General features: G+C 32.7%; 1 protein-coding gene across 2 annotated transcripts; it reads left to right on the forward strand.

Annotated features, from left to right (window-relative positions):
- Nucleotides 1-9,969: 9,969 nt before the first annotated feature.
- Nucleotides 9,970-12,019, forward strand: LOC131647125 (transcription factor MYB53-like). 2 transcript variants are annotated; one of them, XM_058917037.1, is made up of 4 exons: nt 9,970-10,032; nt 10,114-10,387; nt 10,977-11,603; nt 11,883-12,019. In XM_058917037.1, exons 2-4 carry the CDS (start codon nt 10,125-10,127, stop codon nt 11,902-11,904), a joined length of 912 nt encoding a protein of 303 aa, XP_058773020.1. In that variant the 5' UTR covers nt 9,970-10,032; nt 10,114-10,124; the 3' UTR covers nt 11,905-12,019. The 2 variants fall into 2 exon arrangements, with proteins under 2 accessions (XP_058773020.1, XP_058773021.1); XM_058917038.1 differs by having other exon boundaries at nt 10,123-10,387.
- The last annotated feature ends 9,885 nt before the right edge of the window (nt 12,020-21,904 follow it).

Here is a 21,904-nt window from a genome sequence, read left to right on the forward strand (position 1 = left end):
AACTCTTCTGACGACTCTGAGAAGCTTTCATCTTCTCCTGAATCATCTTAATCTTCTCCGTAGTCTGTTGTACAATTTTGGACCAATCACAGCACTCTCACCAGATTCGTACCAACACAACGGCGTCCTACACCTCCTACCATACAAAGCCTCAAACGGAGCCATACCGATACTCGAATGATAACTGTTGTTGTAGGTAAACTCAATCAAAGGCAGATAACTATCTCAAGTACCTCCTTTTTCTAACACACAAGCACGCAACAAATCCTCTAGCGACTGAATCGTCCTCTCAGTCTATCCATCCGTCTGCGGATGATAAGCAGAACTCAATCTCAGCTTAGTACCCAAAGCTTTCTGCAAACCTTCCCAGAATTTAGACGTAAACCTCGGATCTCTGTCTGACACGATACTTGAAGGAATACCGTGTAGACTAACTATCTTCTCAATATACAACCGAGCTAGCTTCTCCATCGGATAATCCATTCTCATCGGTATAAAATGTGCAGACTTCGTCAACCTGTCCACCACGACCCAGATAGCTTCACAATTTCTGACAGTTCTCGGCAAACCCGAGACAAAATCCATCGATATGCTATCCCATTTCCACTCAGGAATAAACATCGGTTGCATCAACCCAGATGGTTTTCTAATGCTCAATCTTTGACTTCTGGCAAGTCAAACAAGAATACACAAACTCAGCAACTTCCTTCTTCATTCCAGGCCACCAAAACAACTTTTTCAAATCATGGTACATCTTGGTAGCACCAGGATGAATGCTCAATCCACTACGGTGTCCTTCTTCCAAAATACGCTTCCGGAGTTCATCAATATCAGGAACACAAACTCAGTCACCAAACCTCAGTATACCATTCTCGTCGACTCTGAATTCACCACTCTTGCCTTGATTGATCAAAGTCAACTTATCAATCAATCCAACATCAGCTTTCTGACCTTCTCTGATTTCTTCAAGAATACCACTAGTCAGCTTCAGCATACCCAATTTGACACTAGTAGGAGTACCTTCACACACTAAACTCAAGTCTCTGAATTGTTCAATCAAATCCAATTCCTTCACCATTAGCATAGACATATGCAAGGTCTTCCTACTCAATGCATCAGCCACGATGTTTGCCTTACCAGGATGGTAATTCAAACCAAAATCATAATCTTTAAGTAATTCTAACCACCTTCTTTGCCTCATATTCAACTCTTTCTGATCGAAGAGATACTTCAGACTCTTATGATCACTGAATACCTCAAATCTTGAACCATACAAATAGTGTCGCCACAACTTCAAAACAAAAACTACAGCTGCTAACTCTAAATCATGAGTCGGATAATTCCTTTCATGCACTTTGAGTTGTCTCGACGCATAAGCGACTACTTGTTGATTCTGCACCAATACACCGCCTAGACCCATCAGTGACGCATCACAATAAACCACAAATGATTCTGTCGGATTCGGCAAAATCAAGATAGGAGCACTAGTCAACCTCCTCTTCAGCTCTTGGAATCCTTCTTCACACTTGGCATCCCAAATAAAAGCTTGTCCTTTCCTAGTTAGTTTAGTTAACGGTAATGCTAACTTTGAAAATCCTTCAATGAACTTTCTGTAGTAACCCGCAAGACCAAGAAAACTACGAATCTACGACACTGACTTCGGGGCTTCCCACTGAGACACAGCTTCTATCTTTGTAGGGTCAACAGCAATACCATTCTCAGAAATCACATGCCCAAGAAAACTGACTTCCTCTAACCAGAATTCACACTTCGATAGTTTGGAAAAAAGTTGCTTCTCTTTTAACAGTCCCAATACCGTTCTGAGATGCTCCGCATGTTCTTCTTCATTCTTAGAATATATCAGGATGTCATCTATAAATACTACTACGAACTCGTCGAGATACGGATGGAAGATCCTGTTCATATACTCCATAAAAACACCAGGTGCATTAGTAACTCCAAACGGCATCACAGAATACTCATAATGTCCATACCTCGTTCTAAAAGCAGTCTTCTGACTATCGTCATCTTTCACACGTATCTGATGATACCCAGACCTCAGATCAATCTTACTAAACACACGTGCTCCAACCAACTGGTCCATCAAATCATCAATCCTCGGCAATGGATACCGATTTTTGATAGTAACCTTGTTCAATTGTCTGTAATCCACACACAGCCTCATTGAACCCTCTTTCTTCTTTACCAGCAACACAGGCGCACCCCATGGCGAAACACTAGGACGAATAAATTTCTTCTCAAGCAATTCCTCTAACTGCTTCTTGAGTTCAGCCAATTCAGACGGCGACATACGATACGGTGCCACCGACACTGGACTAGTTCCCGGAACCAAATCAATAGAAAACTCCACTTCTCTTTCCGGTGGCAATTCGTTCACTTCTTCTGGAAAAACTTCTGGAAATTCACATACCACAGGTAACTCGCTACCCGCCACTTTTTCTTTCACATCCATCAATGCGAACAACATAAACACTGTTGCACCATCCTTGATAGCCTCATTCACTTGCCTAGCTGTCATTTCCAGACTATCAAAACTAACCTCTTCAGGAAAAATTACCGTCTTCGTAAAACAGTTGATATGAACACGGTTGAATTCCAACCAGTTCATTCCCAGGATTACATCGAGTTGCTTCAACGGAAGGCACACTAAGTCCATCCCGAATTCTCCACCAAAAATGTCAACCGGACAATTCAGGCATGCAGACGAAGTAGTTACTGAACCCGACGCAGGAGTGTCAATAACCATACTTCCATTTATGTCAGATATTTCAAGATTTAACCTCTCAGCACAATCCAAAGAAATAAAAGAATGAGTTGCTCCAGTATCAATAATTGCAACTAAAGGTGTGCCATGAATGAAACACGTACCTTTAATCAACCTGTCATCTGGAGTAGTCTCTGACCCGGTCAAAGCAAAAACCTTTCCTCCTGATTGGTTCTTCTTCGGCTTAGGACAATTCGGACTGATGTGACCCTCTTCACCACAGTTATAACAAGTCACAACCCTCTTCTTGCAATCAACAGCAATATGACCCACTTGGTCGCACTTGTAACACTTCTTCTGATCAAGCATGCACTCATTCCTACGATGTCCCATCTCGCCACAATTGTAACATCTGATACGAGCACTGGAATCTCCCCCACTGGGTTTCTTCCAATCAGCAGCTTTGCCTCTACCATATGGCTTACCTCTATCCATATGTTTCTTTCCTTTCTTGTCAACCAACTCGCGAGAGTGAGATGACTTCATCTTGATGTTATCTTCCTCAAAGATTCTACTACAATCTACAAGGTCAACAAATCTCCGGATTCTCTAGTACCTGATACCTTGCTTGATCTCATCACGAAGACCATTCTCAAATTTGACACATTTCGAGAACTCACTGGCTTCATCCTCATTGTAGTGCACATAGTACCTTGCCAGTTCCACAAACTTGGCCGCATACTCTGGTACCGACATATTGCCTTGAACCAGTGCCAGAAATTCAACTTCCTTTCTGCCCCTAACATCTTCAGGAAAATACCTCCTCAGGAATTCCCTTCTAAATACAGTCCAAGTAATTGCTGTACCATCAGCATCCAGTTCAGCTCTGGTTGACATCCACCAGTCATCAGCCTCCTCAGATAACATATGAGTACCATACCTCACCTTCAGATCCTCAGCACAGTCAATGACTTTGAAAATCCTCTCGATCTCCTTAAGCCATTTCTGAGCACCTTCAGGATCATGCGTGCCTTTGAACAATGGAGGATTGTTCCTCTGAAAACTGTTCAGCTGCCTGTCAGCACCAATCGCAGCTCCATCGGCATTCCCTCCCAGCACACCAGCAATCATGCCCAGAGCCTCAGCGATAGCATCATCATTTCTTCCTCCTCTTCCAGCCATTGTTCTACTTAACACAACAATCCAGTCAGAACAAAAGTATCGACAATAACTCGTATTAATCGCATACATAGGAAAGACTGATACTAAGACGCAAAGACTCTGGTCGCAACGACCGACTATGCTCTGATACCGCTATTGTAACACCCCTCTAATAACTCGCGGCAAGTAAACAATTATTAAATCAGAGTAAGCATGCAAGAGGTGTCACAATTCATAAGTAAAGAAAATCACATTGGTACATGTCATGCATTCACTGAAACGTCTGAAATTATAACTCATTAACCAAAATCATGTTTTGCACAGCGGAATTAATTCATCAAGTCAACATTCATCATTTAATGTATAAGACTTCAAATAACGAAACAAAATAGAGTTATAATCCAAAACTCCAAAACAACGCGTTCCCAGTGTTACAAATACCAAAGCATGACACTGACTCGATAACTAATAACCGACTTATGAGCTAATCCTCACCAAGTCGCGCCGCTATCCTCAATCTGAAAATGACAACAAGTAAGGGTGAGTCTCATCACAGTTAACCAATGTTATTGCATCATAAATAATAACATATCATAGTTATATCATTCACCCAATTGTTTCATATTCAGACAAATCATCATTCACACATCCACAAATAAACAGACAAGTCGTCATATAACATATATCATCATATTAAAACAAGTCATGCACATGTATGAAACTGACACTATGCATGTGGTACCAACATCACCAGTGGAAATCATCCACCGACCGATCTATCATCATCCAGATACGACCCTGCCAGCACAGATTCCACACAATGGGAATCTTGCCCTTCACTGTATCCTCTCATCATTAAGATACAGCCCTCATCAAATGACTATGAATGCATGCAAACATATATATAACATACTTTCATCATTACCATTCTATGAGTAGCATCATCTATACTCATTTCATCATCATCATCATTACTAAGCATGTTCATATATACATTAACATCATTCAATACAATCAATCATCAGTAAACCACAGAATCACATCACAGGGTTTACACAGTCTCAAACAGCATACAAAATAGGCCTACAGATCGAAAGTTACACATCATTGAACTTTCCAGAAAAATCACAAAACAGAAATTTCACATACAGAAACCATACGCGTATCATCAAGTCCATACGCGTCCATACGCGTATCACCATTCCTCATACGCGTATCATACGCATTTCCTCAGAGTAAAAAATGGCCTAAAAAACAACCTCATACGCGTATCAGCCTTGCCATACGCGTATCATCAGATCAACTTCCTCTTTTAAAAATTCCATACGCGTATGAGCATCCTCATACGCTCTCATACGCAATTCACCAGCACAAGGTACTTTGGGACAGGGCAGCTGCGTATCATACGCGTATAGCCCTTGGGGAATGTCCCTCATACGCGTATGACTTCATCCCATACGCGTATGGCACTGTTTCATACGCGAAACACCAGAAAAATTTGTCCAGAACCTGCAACTTCGTAACAGTCCAAAACCCATTTGTTTTTTACTCATACCAGTCCACGATTTTGAGTCTAAAAAACCAGAATTTCACATCTAAATAGCATACGAATTCATCCACAACCACAGTATATGATTCCATAATCAATTTCATTCATCATATCCTAAATCTATCAGTTATTAGGGATTAACAGTCCAAATTTCAATGATGAACACAAATAACAATTCAGAATATAGAATCAATGGATCCAACCATACTCCTAATCCATACTATCACCTATAATACGATAAAAGAGATTAAATGGAGAGTCTCCCCTCACCTCGGATAAAAGTCTTGGTTCTTGGTCTCTCCCTCTACAGTCTCCGTCACGTTCCTCGTTCTAACTTCTGTTCTTTCACGTTCTTTCTTCCCCAATTCCCAATTATTTTATGAAAAATAATAATATTGAGATTAGTGAAAGTTTTACTAAACCACACCCCCATCTTTACTATTTCTTCATATGGCCCAAATGCCATAAACCATTATTTATTCATTATTTTCACAAAATCCCTATAATTCTAATTATTAATTCAATATTCCAATTAAATTAATATTAAAATTATACGGGTGTTACAGATTCCACAGACTCACCGGGTTCCATATGGAGAAGTTCATACTCATCTGTTAACATATTGATTTTAGAATGCTTAATGCCTTCAATTCCCTCTTAAAGGACTTAAAGAGCGTTCCACATAGTTTGTGTACTCTTATCGACTTCATCTTTGGGAATAAAAGGCCCGCCAGTAATTTTTATCCATAGATACTTATCAATTGACATTCAGTGTATGTACATGTTTTCGTTCCAATAAACATAATTGTCACATTTAAAAAGTGACGCTCTATTATATGCTCTATTAGACTTGACAAAAAGACCAACTCTGAGGTCAATTGTTGGGTGAGAATATGGAATATTCAATGGTCTAGAGGGGGGGGGGGGGGGGGGGGGGTAGACCTTCAAGTTAAAACATTCGTTGAAAATAGTTTGAATTTTTTTATCAAAGTTATAAAATGAAAATGATTTTGCACGGGGAAAACAACTTTTAGTGAATAGAGCAATTATGCTTATAAATTGGAATTAGTACGTAATGACTTATGTAGTTTGCAGTACAAGCAAGATTGATAACAAATTCAACCAAATATACCAACTAATGAATTGTATTGAATAATTTCCAAACTACACGAGATGTGTGATTTTACAATACCAACGGTGTTTGAATTTTACAACTACAATTTTTAGTTTAAACTATAACAAGACAAAATCAACGTTCAAATTCTAACAAAACCTACATTTTTACAATTAAACCGCTACCAAAAGAAATACTAATGTCATACAATGCTAGAAAGCAATAAAGAACAACCTAATCATGTAATGTCTACAAAATTAAAAGGGAGGGAGAGAGAGAGAGAGAGAGAGAGAGAGAGAGAGAGAGGAGAGAGAGAGAGAGAGAGAGAGAGAGAGAGAGAGAGAGAGAGAGAGAGAGAGAGAGAGAGAGAAATAGAGACATAGAGAGAGATAGAGAGAGAAATGTACACTGGAGTTTATACTAGTTCAGCGTGTTCATCCCTGCTTTGCGCCTACTCTAGTCTCCAATGGTTTCACATTGAAATTTTTTTGTCTTTCAATAATATTGTGACAAAATTACACGAGTTTAGTACAATTATAATACCCAAATGAACTCTAAAATTATGAAGATCTTTAATTTGGATCCTTGACCTATACACAATCTACAGACTGAATTGTTTGCGAAATGTTCTCGCTAAATCGCTCTTAAATATCCTAGCCCCATCAACCTTCTCCTAAGTCTTCGTTCTGCTACAATCTTTACTCAATCCTACTTGTATCCTGAGTGTTGGTCTTTCCAAAGATTGAGAAGTACTCCCATCTTGTATGTAGCCACAACACCACACACCTTACAGATCTCTGAAATCTTAACCAAATATTCAAAGAAATGTTAAATTCAAAAATAAATCTCCTCAACAATTGAAAATCTTTAAAAATGAGATTCAAATTCATACAACAATGGAGAGAGAGTGAGGTAAAAGATGAAATAAATTGTTTGTAAGTGTTCAAGAAAGATTCAAAACTCTTTTAAAAATATGAGAGAACAAAAGTGTGACGCCAAACATAACAGTGTCTTTGCGAATATATTTTATCATTTGGCAACAATGTATCATTGAGCGTGTCACGTTTGTTGTCAAATTTAAAAGCTAGTTAAGTGAATGACTAATAACTATCAATTATGATTTACATAGCATACTATGGTTTCTTAACTTTAAAAAAAAAATTGAAGTACAAAGTTGAATTTTGTGAGCTACTAAACTAAGAATTAAATGCAAAAATAAAGTAGAACGAAAAAGAACAAATTTACAAAAATAGACTTGTTTAATTGATTATGTGTGTCAAATGAAATCTGCAAGTGTAATATTTATAGACAAGACTAGTCCAAATGACCAATATATTATGGCATACATAATAGACTCGCTCCACTATTCTCGTGGATAATGCATATTTCTTCTCCTTGCTGGTTGTATATTTCACAGTTTTTGGTTTTCCTTATCCACACATGCAACCTTGCCTCTGAACGTATATGTGTGAAGATAGTCTCTTCGGTTAGTGCCACTATGTTTCACATGTTTTTTTAATACTTTTCGTCTATCTCAAATTCAGTTGTATTAAATTCAACTATCCTTCATTTAGTTGACCCTAAATTCAGTTGTTTGTCATTCTCATTCTTAGCTAACGACTATTTTATGTGTAAACAATATACGTAATTAATTAACTCACTGATGTGGACAAAAGTTACTTCCACATTAGATGAATGAACTAACCAAATGACTTATCAAAGTGACAAATAAAATAGAAAAATAATAATAAAAAAATGGATTTGTGGAAATGAGATGAAAAGGAAGGTGTCACAAGAGATTGATAAGTTAAGAGGAATCACCACGATGGTAAGAAAGTCGTCGATAAAATTTAAACAAATTCTAATTTAAAAACTCTAGGAGGAGAAAAAACACTAAAAATCTCAATTCATTTCAAACATATATTCAATAGAGAAGTTATAAAATATCCCCTCTATCTCATAATATAAGAAACATTTGCTTTTTTTAAATTTATTGAATAATTAATATATTTGGTTTATATACAGACCAGATTCATTAATTATTTTGTGAATTTAAAAAATAAAATAAATTTATCTTATAATATAGAACGGAGGGAGTATTAACTTATAGTGAGAGTTATACTAAATTTAAATGAACCATAACCACCATTTTCTAAGTCTATATTAAATTACATTATATTTTTAAAAAAATAAGTGCAAGAAAACAAATATCAATTATATCTAAATTAAGACTATTATAATCTCAAATTAAAACTAAACAAATTTAAATAAAACTATTGATTCTACTCATGCGATTGTACTCATTAGTTAATCTTAATTTTTTTAATGGCAACTAACTCTTATAAGTTAAAATACTCTAAATACAAATAGATGTATCAAATAGGGTGGTTTATTGATTCGGGTAAATCCGAACTAAATCAGAATTCGAACCAAATCATAGTGTTTGAGTTTGACATTTTTTCAGTTCGGGAAAGAATCGAACCAAACTAATGAAATTCAATGACAATTGATTCGGGAATTAAATTTTCAATTTTCTACCCGCAAGTCAAACCCAAACCAACCATAATTAATTATCATGAAAATTACTAACAATCATTTAATTTCGATAAGAAAAAAAGTAAAACGTCGTGTGTGAACAAGTTATGCTATTTTAATTTGTTATTAGAAAATTGTTAGTCTAATGTGATAACTGAACATAGAGCTATGAAACACATTCATTATCATACTAACTCAAGTGACTAGTTATAGATTCAAAAGTCTTTACGTTACATATTTGTGTTGTTAGATATTTTTGAATTTATTAAGGAAAAATTGCTAATATAATATTTACAATTGAACACTATTAATATTATATTTTTTTCTATATTACATATTTGTGTTGTTAGATATTTTTGAATTTATTAAGGAAAAATTGCTAATATAATATTTAGCATTGAACACTATTAATATTATATTTTTTCTATATTATTATGAAAAATTAATTTATGTAAATAAATTTTTTTTTTAAATATTTTTGCATTTCTTTATCTACTCGATCAATCCAATCCAAACGAATCCCTTGTTTTTCGGTTCGATTCGATTTGAGCTTTATTGTAAAAATTTACAAATCCAATTCAAATCAGCCTATTTAGTTTTAATCAATTTGAGTATTAGATTCTCTCATAACTGAATCAAACCGGTCCACAAACACTCCTAGTATCAAATGCTTCATTTCATAAGAAAAACATTTCCATAAAGTTTTGTCTTGATGAAAATTAAAGAAAGATAAGAATATAGGATATATGTTCTTACTAGTAGTACTAACTATATGACTTTGAACATAAAATATTCATACAGGGCAAAATTGTAATTTCCCATCACAAAATCGTATGTGTATATATAAGTCATAAATTCATACCAAAACCTCACCACCTTATAAATAACAAATTGTGTAGTAAATGTTAATAAGCTTTTTATCCTTCCCTTCATAATATATAGTTCAAGGTTTGGATTATTCTACTTATTAATCTTTCTATTTTGGTCATGCATGCAATCAAACTAACATAGTAATATTTTTCTTGTAAGTGCATGCAGTGATGATGAGAACACCAAGCAATGATGAAAGTGGTTTGAAGAAAGGTCCATGGAGTCCAGAAGAAGATAAAATATTAGTGGATCATATTCAGAAACATGGCCATGGAAGTTGGAGAGCTCTTCCAAAACTTGCAGGATTGAATAGATGTGGAAAGAGTTGTAGACTAAGATGGAATAATTATCTAAGGCCTGATATTAGAAGAGGAAAATTCTCTGATGAAGAAGAAAATCTCATTATCAATTTACATTCAGTTCTTGGAAATAAGTAAGCTTCATTATTACTCTTGTGATTTGATTTTGATATTAAGTAATTCATAATTATTTTAAAAAGCAGAAGATGCTTTTGTGATTTTTTACCTTGATAAAAATATTTTTTCTTCAAAAATAAATAAATCAGTTTTTTTTTCTTAAAAAAATTCTCAAATTTGAAGCAATTCTAAGATTTTTTTATATATATCTCTTTTTTAAAATCAATAAAAACAGATGAAAACTTTTAAAAGTGATTATTTTATTTTTAAAAAATATTTTTTCACAAAATTTGTAACAAATAGGCTCTCATTATGTTATTTCTAATGTCAATTAAAATGAAAAAAGAGAGAGAATATGCTTTAAATGAAAAAAAATGTTTTAAGTAGTTTACTTTAAAAGTAATTTTTGTTTTTTTAAAAAATATTTTTATTATGGTAAATAAATATAAATTAAATTTATGTTTAAATTTTAAAAAAAAGCCTTTAAGTTATTAAATATCAAAATTAATTTTTCAATAATATGTTTAGTGATCCTAAAATTATTTATGTTCTTCTAATATGTAAATTAATTTCGATGTATTATTTATTTCTGGTTCTATGATTAAGGTGGGCAGCTATAGCAACACATCTTCCAGGAAGGACTGATAATGAAATAAAGAATTTTTGGAACACACATTTAAAGAAAAAGCTAATGCAAATGGGTTTAGATCCAGTGACACACAGGCCAAGAACAGATCACCTAGACCTTCTTAACAATCTTCAACAAATAATATTGAATGCTGCAAATATTGTCACTAATTGTGACATAAATAATGTTCTAAGGTTACAACAATATTCACAGCTTCCACAATGTTTGATAAATGATGTTTTGGGATTTAATCATAACATGCAAAATTTCTATGATGGTTCCAATATTGGTTTTTCTTCTCAAATAATTCACCCCAATAATTTGCAAAATTTGCAAGCTCCTCTTCAGCAATTTCTACCTCAAGAATGTGAGTATTTTCAGAAATGTGATGGTAATACAAATGTTTCTTCTACAATATCATCATCAAATTCTCTTCCAAAGCTTGTTTCGGTCTCGCAACATTCGCTAACAGGTAAGATGGATGAAGAAAATATGATAAATGAGAAAGATCATAGTTATAACATTTCTTCATCTAGCTTTGAAACATGGGGAGATTTTATGAATGAAGATGCAAATGATGATGCTTATTGGAAAGATTTTATAGAGTAAGTATATAAGTATTAAAGTTCTTCATATATTATATTAAAAGAAGTTTTATACAAATATCTTATTTTATTAATTTCATAGTTAAAATATTTTAATAAATATGTACAAGGTAAGAAATGATTAGATATTCGTGTAAAATAATTTTACTTAATTATTTAAATTTTTATATTTATCGTCGATCATATTTCATTATATATTATTTTCTTAAGATGTGTTTATAATAATTAAATTATCTTATTAACATTCTAATTTTTTTTGTCTTTTTTATTTATTTGTAGACAACATTCAAGCCAGCCATAGTCTCATGAAAGATCACATCATTTTGAAGGGTCAATAATTACATAAATAAGTATTGAGATTTATGATATATTATTATAAGGATCAAGACATTGTTCATTTAGGTGTAATTGGTTGGTTCATATATATCTATATAATGTATTATATGTCAATGGATTGTATATAGTTGTTCATCTTTTTGTATATAAAATGCAGTTGCATGCTATAAATTTCCTTCTTAATGTAGTTGTTAAATTTTAAATAATAAAATGAATGGTTGAAATTGGGCTATGACTATGATGAAGAAAATGCTTGAATTTTTTCACATAATTTTTCCACATTTATATAAATAACTTCTTTGAATTGATTGAGTATTATAAACGATGATTAGTTTTGTGGAGACTAACTAAGTGAGAATATATAATAGGACAAAGAAAATGAAACAAACTTTATAAGTCTTCTAAAACATTGTCATTGAACTATTTTTTATGCTAAAGGTGAAGTTAGTAAGATATTTTTTCTATAACTTGTTGATATTAGCAACCTTTTTACTTAAAAGTCAAGAATTTCTGTTATCTTTTAGTTAAGAATATTTGTATTGATTTTAACTCAATTATGAAAGCAAATAAACATTTAACAAATCATTTTTGTTAGTTCAATTGGTCCACATTTTGGATCTAAAATGCAAACAAACATTTTACTACTCTGAACTAATTTATAAGCAAAGATTCTCTTTTTAGATTAATTGAATAATAAATGTATTTAGTCTACATAAAAGACCAGATACATTTATTATTCAATGAACTTAAAAAAAGAATTTTTGCTTATAAATAAGGTCGGAGAGAATACTAATTAGTCTCAACTATCATCAAATCAGACTACTTTTTATGACTGCTAAATAATAATGATGCTAATAAAATTGATATTAGTCTATAACTCTACTATAACCACAAAGAGAGGTTGTAGAAAAAGAAGTGCATATGTGGAACAAGAACAAATAACTTCACCGTTACATCAAAGATATCATTGTAACTAGAGGTATCAAATAGAATCAGCAGCCATCAAAGACCATAGTTCTATTAGGCAATTTATTTAAAATTATAACACCCTATATTGTTGAGAACTAGTAAGGTGCCTTCATTTATATCTTAAATATTTTGGTAATGCTTGATCATTTAAAAAAATAAATATTGTGGTGATAGTGACTCATGCAGCTGCACAGATGAATTTGTTCAAATCTTTTATTTGATAAGGCTTGATCACTTAAAAAAACTAAGTATTATAGTGCTAGTGACCCGTAAAATTAAAATGTAAAGTTTTAGATATAAAGGCAATAACACTTAAATGTCTTGAAAACTAAAATTGTATCAAATATTAATGTAAAATTTTAGATATAAATACAAAATTTGAAATGATTTACTTTTTTAAAAATGAACAATAATCATATAGATTTAATTATATTAAATAATCATACACACAAAAGAAAAAATTAATATTTAAAAATAAAGATTTTGTCTCTTAAATTAAAATAATGATTGATTAAACTAAAATAAATATTATCTTATTAATGACCCGTGATATAAATACATTTTTAATATTATTAAAATTAAATAATACATTATAATATCATGCAATTAATATAGTATAAAATTATTTAAATACAAATAAATTTGAAATAAATTATTTAAATACAAATAAATTTTCACTTGGTATATTTTGATATAGATAATTCTACATATGAATACAGTACATCACTCATCATAATCATAGTTTTAAAGCAGAACAATATATATATATATATATATATATATATATATATATATATATATATATATATATATATATATATATATATATATATATATATATATGGTCGAACCATCATGAAAACACATTGTTACAAATCTATAAGGAAAAAGAGTGAAAAGCTGTTAACATTATATAAAAACAGTTTATGATGAAAACAAATTGTCACCTATTTTAAGTGAAGATAAAAGCATGTACAAACCATAAAATCTTTGAATTATAAGATTAATAATCATTAAAACACAAATGTAAGACATTTTTATAAAACAAAATTGAAAGAAGGAGATGTTTGAAACACCGATAAAAGTCTCTTCCAAACTTGAGTATAATGATTTTACGGTAGATAATTATACAAAATTATACAAAATCAGAAGTGAAAACTTGAAGATTTTATTTCATAGATTCAATCAAAGAATGCATAAAAAATGAGGGGAATCGAGAGAGCAAAACAATACACAATGGAGGATCCTTTGTTTGAAAACAAATTTTTTGAATTTAAATAGATTGATTACCTACAAAATGCACAAATAAGTCACCCGTATATGTATAAAAAAACAGATTACAAGATCGGCCAAACCTTTTGAAATATATAAAAAGTGAAAAGCTATATCTAAAATTTTTACATTTACATTGGTATTTGATACTAAAAAATAAAAACTAAAATTGTAGAACAACAATTAAACCAAAATGTCTGCGACAACCGAGCCGCCGGGATTACCATCAGCTCTTTAAGCAAAGGAATGCTAGAACCTGCACACAGAAACCAGCCCAACATACAATACATTCACAAATGAAATTGAAGACCAACTACAATTCCTGTAAGTAATTTTTTTGAACCGGTTCTTCAGTCATTTTACTATTAATTTGTTTGTTCTATTGGCTCTTATTTTAAAAGAACATTTTAAAGTGGAGAAAAATCATCTCTAAGAAAAAACGTGAATTGGTATCATATTTTTATGTATATTCTTTGTGGTGTAATATTTACTAAGTAATATCATAATTATGTTATTTCTAAGTAACAATAATTATTAGAAATTAAAAAACACTAATGTGAAATTTTGGATGACAGTCGCCAAAGGGAGGGCCCCGTTGAATTCACTCAACGTCTGTTGATTTTGTGGCACTTTAGTTCCATAGAACCTCCAGTTTCAGTCCATCATCACATACATAAATCTAAGTCAAATGCAACACATATTTAGAAAAAATTAACCATTTCAGGCAATGTAGAAATGTGATGCTATAAGGAGCACCTGCAACTGCCAAAAGCTGGTAGCTATATTAGTTTAAAAATATTATTCTAGTTACAAATATAACAGGAAAATATTTCACAGTAATAGAGCTAAACTGCTGGTAAAGAATGAAAAGCATAGAATATTATAAGAAAAAAGAACCAACGGCAGATTCGGTATGCCCAATTGTTTTCCGGGCCTACCACATTAGTTAAAGAGGAATTAAAGAATGTTAACAATTTCATATTAACCTGACAAAGCAGGAAGATGTACCTAGTTTGTGAGTTTTCTCCGGTTGTTCTGTTTTCCTTGGAATTTGAATTCTTGACAGTTTGCTCAGGAATTTTGCTGCTGAAATTCATCGGAAAATTCGGAGTACACAATTGTGTTCTAAGCCTGCCGCTTAAGTTGATGAAGAAGTAAATAATGTTAAGAAATACACATTAGTCATGAGATAGTAGGAAGAGTACCTAGTCTGTGAGTTTGCACTGGTTGTTTCGGTAGAAGTGTCCTCCGAAATATTAACAGTCTGCTCAGGAATCTTGTTGGTCAAATTCATTGCCAGATTTTATGAGTTATGAAGAATTTCAAGCAAACAACAATAAGATGGAGACAACAATTAGTACATATAATGCAAAATAAAAGGGCACTTTCAAGGGAAGAGAATGTATGGAAGAATTTGATATTTGACTCCAAGAAACGTGAATCGTTCTTTCATGCAGATTAAGACCCCGAGATGGCTAAGGCTATCTCGGATTCGTTAAAAGAGTTAGATCAATCACTTGATATAATTGATACAAAGAGTGTTATTTTCATAAATTCATTGTGGAAGGTATATATCCTTCAGCTACTATAGACTTGCAAGGAACCAAAGGCTTTTACAACCTGCATTTCAACAATAGAAACGAAATTTCCAGAGCAGAAGAAATTTCAGGACCTGCAAATTATCCATTTTGTTAAAAAAAATAGGCCAAGTTGATGGTCCTGTAGAGTGTAAACACCGCAGGTTATACAAATCATAAAAACTTTGTAATCAACAGAAATAGGCCAAGCTGATGGTCTAATTTTGTTCAGACTTACCACAATAGGACTTTTGCAGGAACACATATGGAAAATGCATAGCTGTGATATGGAAAATACCATTTACATAAAGCTATGTTGATAAACTTCAGAATTAAGAATTCAAGATATATTTTTTAAATATTGTATCAATTTTCAAAATTACTAAAACGATAGATATTTAAAGCCACACTTACCGCTGGATCTGGAAGGACATGAACATGAACATTAACATCTTCACACCATTTTCACACCAAAAAAATTAGATCTGAAAAAATACAACCGAGTAAGCAACATCTTTACACCAAAAAAATGAAGAAACATGCATACATATCAAGTGTAAAACTACAAATATATAGCTAAAAAAAATGAAAATGTGTTGTTTGAATTACTTGAGATTTTTTGATAGCAGGAACAATGAGGTGAGGATGATTTTCAGTAACCCACAATTTAAAAGTTACAAAGAGTTCATTTCTTGATGAAATGAGCCCAAGTTTAAGTGGTTCAGTTATGGCTTCACCAATATAATGTGCAACACCATATGCAGCAGCAGTATGAAAATGTCTGTAACCTTGTTTGATTGCTTCAAGGACAAAATTATTTGTAGTAACCTTACTGGTTGCTTTCGATGCGGTGCCGAGGTCTGTTACCGGCATTTTCCATTGTCTGGTAGAGGAAGGGAAAACTATTTCAGGGATTGTAGGTTCAGCAGCCATTTAAGACAACATTACTCATGTTAGTGTAGAAATCCAGCCCAAGTTTAAGTGGTTCAGTTGAATAGTAGAATTCTAATATTTTGAAGTAAAGGAGGTAGCTACATTGGAAAAAAGAAAAATAAAGCTAGAACCAATCAAAGAACCTTTTACCTTTTTCTTTCTGCACCTTTTGTTAGAGGTAGAATTGCTTGTGTATCCACTTGAATGAAAAAGATGTCTGTATGCCAAAAGATGAAGACTATAAACTAAAGTTCAAACATTGATTAAGAAGTTCAAACATTATAAACTAAAGTAGACATCTTTTAATATCAGTTCATCAAACTCACTGAAAATGGAATCGGGAATGAAAAATATAGAGAATGGATGCACTTACATGAGGTATCCATGCTTTCCTTCCTCGCTTCCATAGTTTTCCAGCGGCCACCATCGTCGTATAACCAACACCTTCAGAAATGGAAAGTTTCAATAAAAAAACCAAAACACGGAAAGTTGAAAGAGAAAAAACCAGAACTTGAAAATTAATTATCTAAGGCTATCGAACCTGAACTTTTAACCAAACTCACTAAGTTCTAAGGGGAAATTCGGAGAAGCCGGATTTGGAAGAAGGAAGAAGCTGAATCTGAAGATAGACGTGTCTCCACAGAACAATCTAAGGTATCCTTATGTATAAAACACAATCAATAAAACAAATACATCACTAACATCAATAATACATAGTTTATGAGTTTCTGCATTTGCTGCGAGTTGCTTCGTCTTCCTTTTCCCAAATAGTTTCAGCAGCGCAGAGGGTGGAGAATGGGTGGAGAAAGGGGTGGTTGTGCTAGGGTTTGAAGGGAAAAGGAAAGAGAAAAGAGAAAACATGTGAGAGAGAAGAGAAAACGTGTGAGATGAAAGTAAACAGTACAATAGATCATTGAAGTGACCAATGAGAAGAGAACAATTGGCATGAAGAAATTTTTATTTTGTTAATTACTGGAATAACCTTTAGCAAGGGAAAAAATATTTGCTTGGAAGGGCAAAAAGGTCAGTTTGGACAACACTTTAGTATTGGGTATATAGTTGATAAATGATATCGGAAACTGACTCGTATAGTATTATATTGTCTCTGTCCCAAATTTTAAAATAATTTTTTTTTATTCATTGAATAATTAATGTATCTGAGCTATATATAGACTAGATACATTAATTATTCAATGAATCTAAAAAGTGAATTTCTCTTATAATTTGGGACGGATAAAGTATATATTACTAGTAATATTGTAATCCTAATTTATTAATTTATTATTAAAATAAAATGGAATTATAGTTGCTATATAGTCGTAGAAGTAGACATTATTGGCCGAACTGTGTGAATAAAGATCAATTGTGTTGATTGTCTTTTACTTTTGTTTCTTTAATATTTTATATTAGTTGATGTTCTAACACTTATAAACCATAAAATTTCCCCTTTTAAAAATTGAAATATGTTGAATATGACTCATATTGTTGAGATAATTATGGGTTGTTGAGATAACTATAGATTGTTGAGAGTATAACACATATTGCTGAGATAATTATGGATTGTTGAGATAACTATAGGTTGTTGAGAGAATAACTCATATTATTGAGATAATTATGGATAAAGATAATTAATTGTTTGTTGAGGGAAATTAGGGATTAAGGTTTTAGATAAACTAAAACCTCATATATATATATATATATATATATATATATATATATATATATATATATATATATATATATATATATATATATATATATATATATATATATATATATATATATATATATAGGAGAGTTATATTTACTCTAAGAGTAAGTGTTCAACACTTACTCCAAATCATAACCATTGATTTTTATTAATCTAACGATTTTAATTGATCATTTAATATAATTATTTTTGGAAATATTTTTTTATATCAAACTTTAATTAAAACCGTTGTATTAATGATAATCAATGGTTATGATTTGGAGTAAGTGTTGAACACTTACTCTTGGAGTAAATATAACACTCCTCATATATAGGGGTGTTCGCGGTTTGGTTTGGATAGGTTTTAAGGCAAAAACTCATCCAATCCAAAAATAAATTTACTTGCGGTTTGGTTCGGTTTTGGATGATATGTTAAAAAAATCCAATCCGATCCGATCCGATTTAATGCGGTTTAATTTGGATCGGTTTTTGGATATCCAAATTATAAATTAAATTTTTATTAATATAATAAAAATACTAATAAATCATAGATTTGATTTAATATATATCATATATTATATTAAAAGTTAATATTATAAAATGAAAATGATTGATTATAGTTGAAATAAATGAAATAATAAAAATAAATAGATTAAACTAAGCTAAAAGTTAAGATAAAAAAATTAATTATCATATAATAATAATTTTATGTTACATATTATTCTAATAAAAAATAAATAAGTACAAAATACATATACATACGGTTCGGTTTGGTTTGGATCGATTTTAAAAAATCAATCCGAAATCCGATCCGAACCGTGTGGTTCTCACAAAATGGCATCCAAACACATCCAATAAACTTCGGTTTTTTGCGGTTTTCGATTATTTTGGATCGGTTTGCGGTTTTTATTTGGATTGGTTTGGATTTGAACACCCCTACTCATATATATATATATATATATATATATATATATGGCATATAACACTGTAATCGATATACAATTCACAAGACATAAATAAAGAGAATTATAGCTACTATATAGTCACAAACATGGACAATTTGGATGAACTGCGTGAACAAAACTTTAGTATTTCTCTCTACTCTGATTTGTATTCGTGTTTCTGTTCTAACAATTGGTATTAGATGACGCTTAATCCTGGAGATGCAAAATACGAAGTGACCCAGTTCGACGGGACGAGCAATTTCGATTTATGACAAAAGATGGTTAAGGATTTGTTGGCATAATAAGGTTTATAGAAGGCGCTTCTTGATAAGAAACTGACGTACATCACAACCATTGATTGGAAGGAGATTAAGGATAATGTTGTAGGTTTGATAAGACATTGCATTTCTGATGACGTAATGAATCATATCATGGACCTCACAACTCTGAATGATGTTTGGGATAAATTGGAAAATTAATATATGTCCAAGAAGCTTGTAACAAATTGTTCGCGAAGCAGCGTTTCTATAGCCTGAAGATGCATGAAGGAGGCGATTTGTAGGCTCATGTCAATGTTTTCAACAACATCATCACTTATTTGACACGTCTTGGTGTGAAGGTTGACGATGAGGATAAATCTATTATTTTGTTGTGCTCTTTATCATGCTCTTATGATCTCTTGGTGACCACTCTCACATACGGGAAGGAAACAATCATGCTTGCTTTTATTTCTTATACTCTTTTGAAAAATGTACAATGTCGCCAAAGTGTAGAGGAAGGTGGGGAAGTTCAAGTGAAGGTTTGTTTGTGAAGGGAGGTCAGGACCGAGGCAGAAGCAAGGGTATGGAAGTGGATTCTGGAAATAAAAAAAGGTTCAAATCCAAGGATAGAAAAATAGCAGAATGTTATGGTTACTGGAAAATTGACCATTGGAAGAGGGACTGTCGAAACAAGTCAGGAAACACTAGTTCAGCGAATGTAGTTCAGTTTGATGGTTCTTACAATGAAGAGGATTTACTTTGTGTTTCATATGCAAAGTACACTGATGCATAGTTTCTTGATTCCAGGTGCTTCTACCATATGACACCGTACCGGAAGTGGGTCAACTCTTTTAAATGAGGTGATTTTGGTTTTGTCTATTTAGGTGATGATAAAACTTGTTCCATCACTAGAAAGGGGAAATTGAAATTGTTCGGATGATGTTGGCGTCTGCACGTTGAGTGGGATACGTTATGGTCCAAAATTGAGGATGAATTTGATTTCTCTGGGTACTCTTCAGGCGAATGGTTATTCATTCCGGTCAGATGGAGATAAAGACATCACGAGGGTTATCAAGGGTGCAATGACTGGGATGAAGACAAGAAAGATTGCAGACAACATTTATAAGTTGTTATGGGAACAATTATGTGTGATGTAGCGTTTGTTAAAATTGATAATGATGCAATCAAATTGTGACACATGCGCTTACCTCATTTCAGTGAACGTGAGATGGTGGAACTACATAAAATGAATTTGTTGAAGGATGTTCGTATTTTCACAAGTAGATTGTGTAAGTATTGTGTTTTTAAGAAACAATGTAGAGTTTGTTTCAAGACCGGGCAACACAAGATCAGGGTAATCTTAGACCATGTCCATTGTGATATTTAGGGGCTATAAAATAGCCCTCCGTTTGAGGTATTTACCAAGTTAAAATTATGGAAGGCAAAGGTTGAGAACCAGACAGGGAGAAAGTTAAAATATTTGCGATCTGGTAATGGAACTGAATACACAGACAAGAAATTCATGCATTTTTGTGAGGAGAATGGAATCCAGAGATGACTCTGACAAACAAGGCAAGGTGCCTTTGGTTGAATGCTCATCTTTCAAAAGGTTTCTGGGGGGCAACACTCAATATGGCATGATTTATAATCAACAAATCTCGACGATATTCATTGGATGGAAAATATGCATATGAGGTGTGGACAGGTAACCCCATTGATCTGAGTAATTTGAGTATTTTTTATGTCCAGCTTATGTGCATATTTCCAGTGAGGATTGGTCTAAAATTGACCCCAAGTCAAAATCGTGCATCTTTATTGGCTATAATAAAGGTGTGAAAGCGTACAAGTTGTGGGATTCAATTAAAAGGAAGGCGGTTATCAGTAGAGATGTTGTATTTGATGAGCAGTCAGTATTGAAACAGTCAGATGTGTGCTAGATACTGAGGTAGAACATTCCATTTAGGATAATATTTAGGTGGACATTGAGGATCCACTAGTGAGTCCTAGACACATTGTAGCCCAACAACAGGATGAACCAGACTCAGATTCAGGTGGAGTATAAGATTGAAGATAGAGTATAAGACTATACAGTTATGCGTGATAAGGGGCCCCGTCGTATTACACCTCTAGTGAGATACGGGTTTGAAGACTTAGCAGCATATGATCTTCTTACCAGTTTAGGCGACCCTTCTACCTTTGGAGAGGATATGGCTAGCCAGGAGAAAGATAAGTGGATGAGTGCTATGTGGAGGAGATGGAATCCTTGAAAAAGAATGAGACATGGAATCTTGTTCAGCTACCATATGGAAAGAGAGTTATT

Source organism: Vicia villosa, linkage group LG2 (assembly GCF_029867415.1).
Source record: "Vicia villosa cultivar HV-30 ecotype Madison, WI linkage group LG2, Vvil1.0, whole genome shotgun sequence".
Taxonomy (NCBI): domain Eukaryota; kingdom Viridiplantae; phylum Streptophyta; class Magnoliopsida; order Fabales; family Fabaceae; genus Vicia; species Vicia villosa.

Excerpts from the sequence above, each read along its gene's own strand:
- LOC131647125 (XM_058917037.1), top strand. The coding sequence starts at position 10,125 with ATGATGAGAACACCAAGCAATGATGAAAGTGGTTTGAAGAAAGGTCCA. Across the intron at positions 10,388-10,976 it reads CATTCAGTTCTTGGAAATAA|GTGGGCAGCTATAGCAACAC; the intron begins GTAAGCTTCATT and ends TCTATGATTAAG. Across the intron at positions 11,604-11,882 it reads TATTGGAAAGATTTTATAGA|ACAACATTCAAGCCAGCCAT; the intron begins GTAAGTATATAA and ends ATTTATTTGTAG.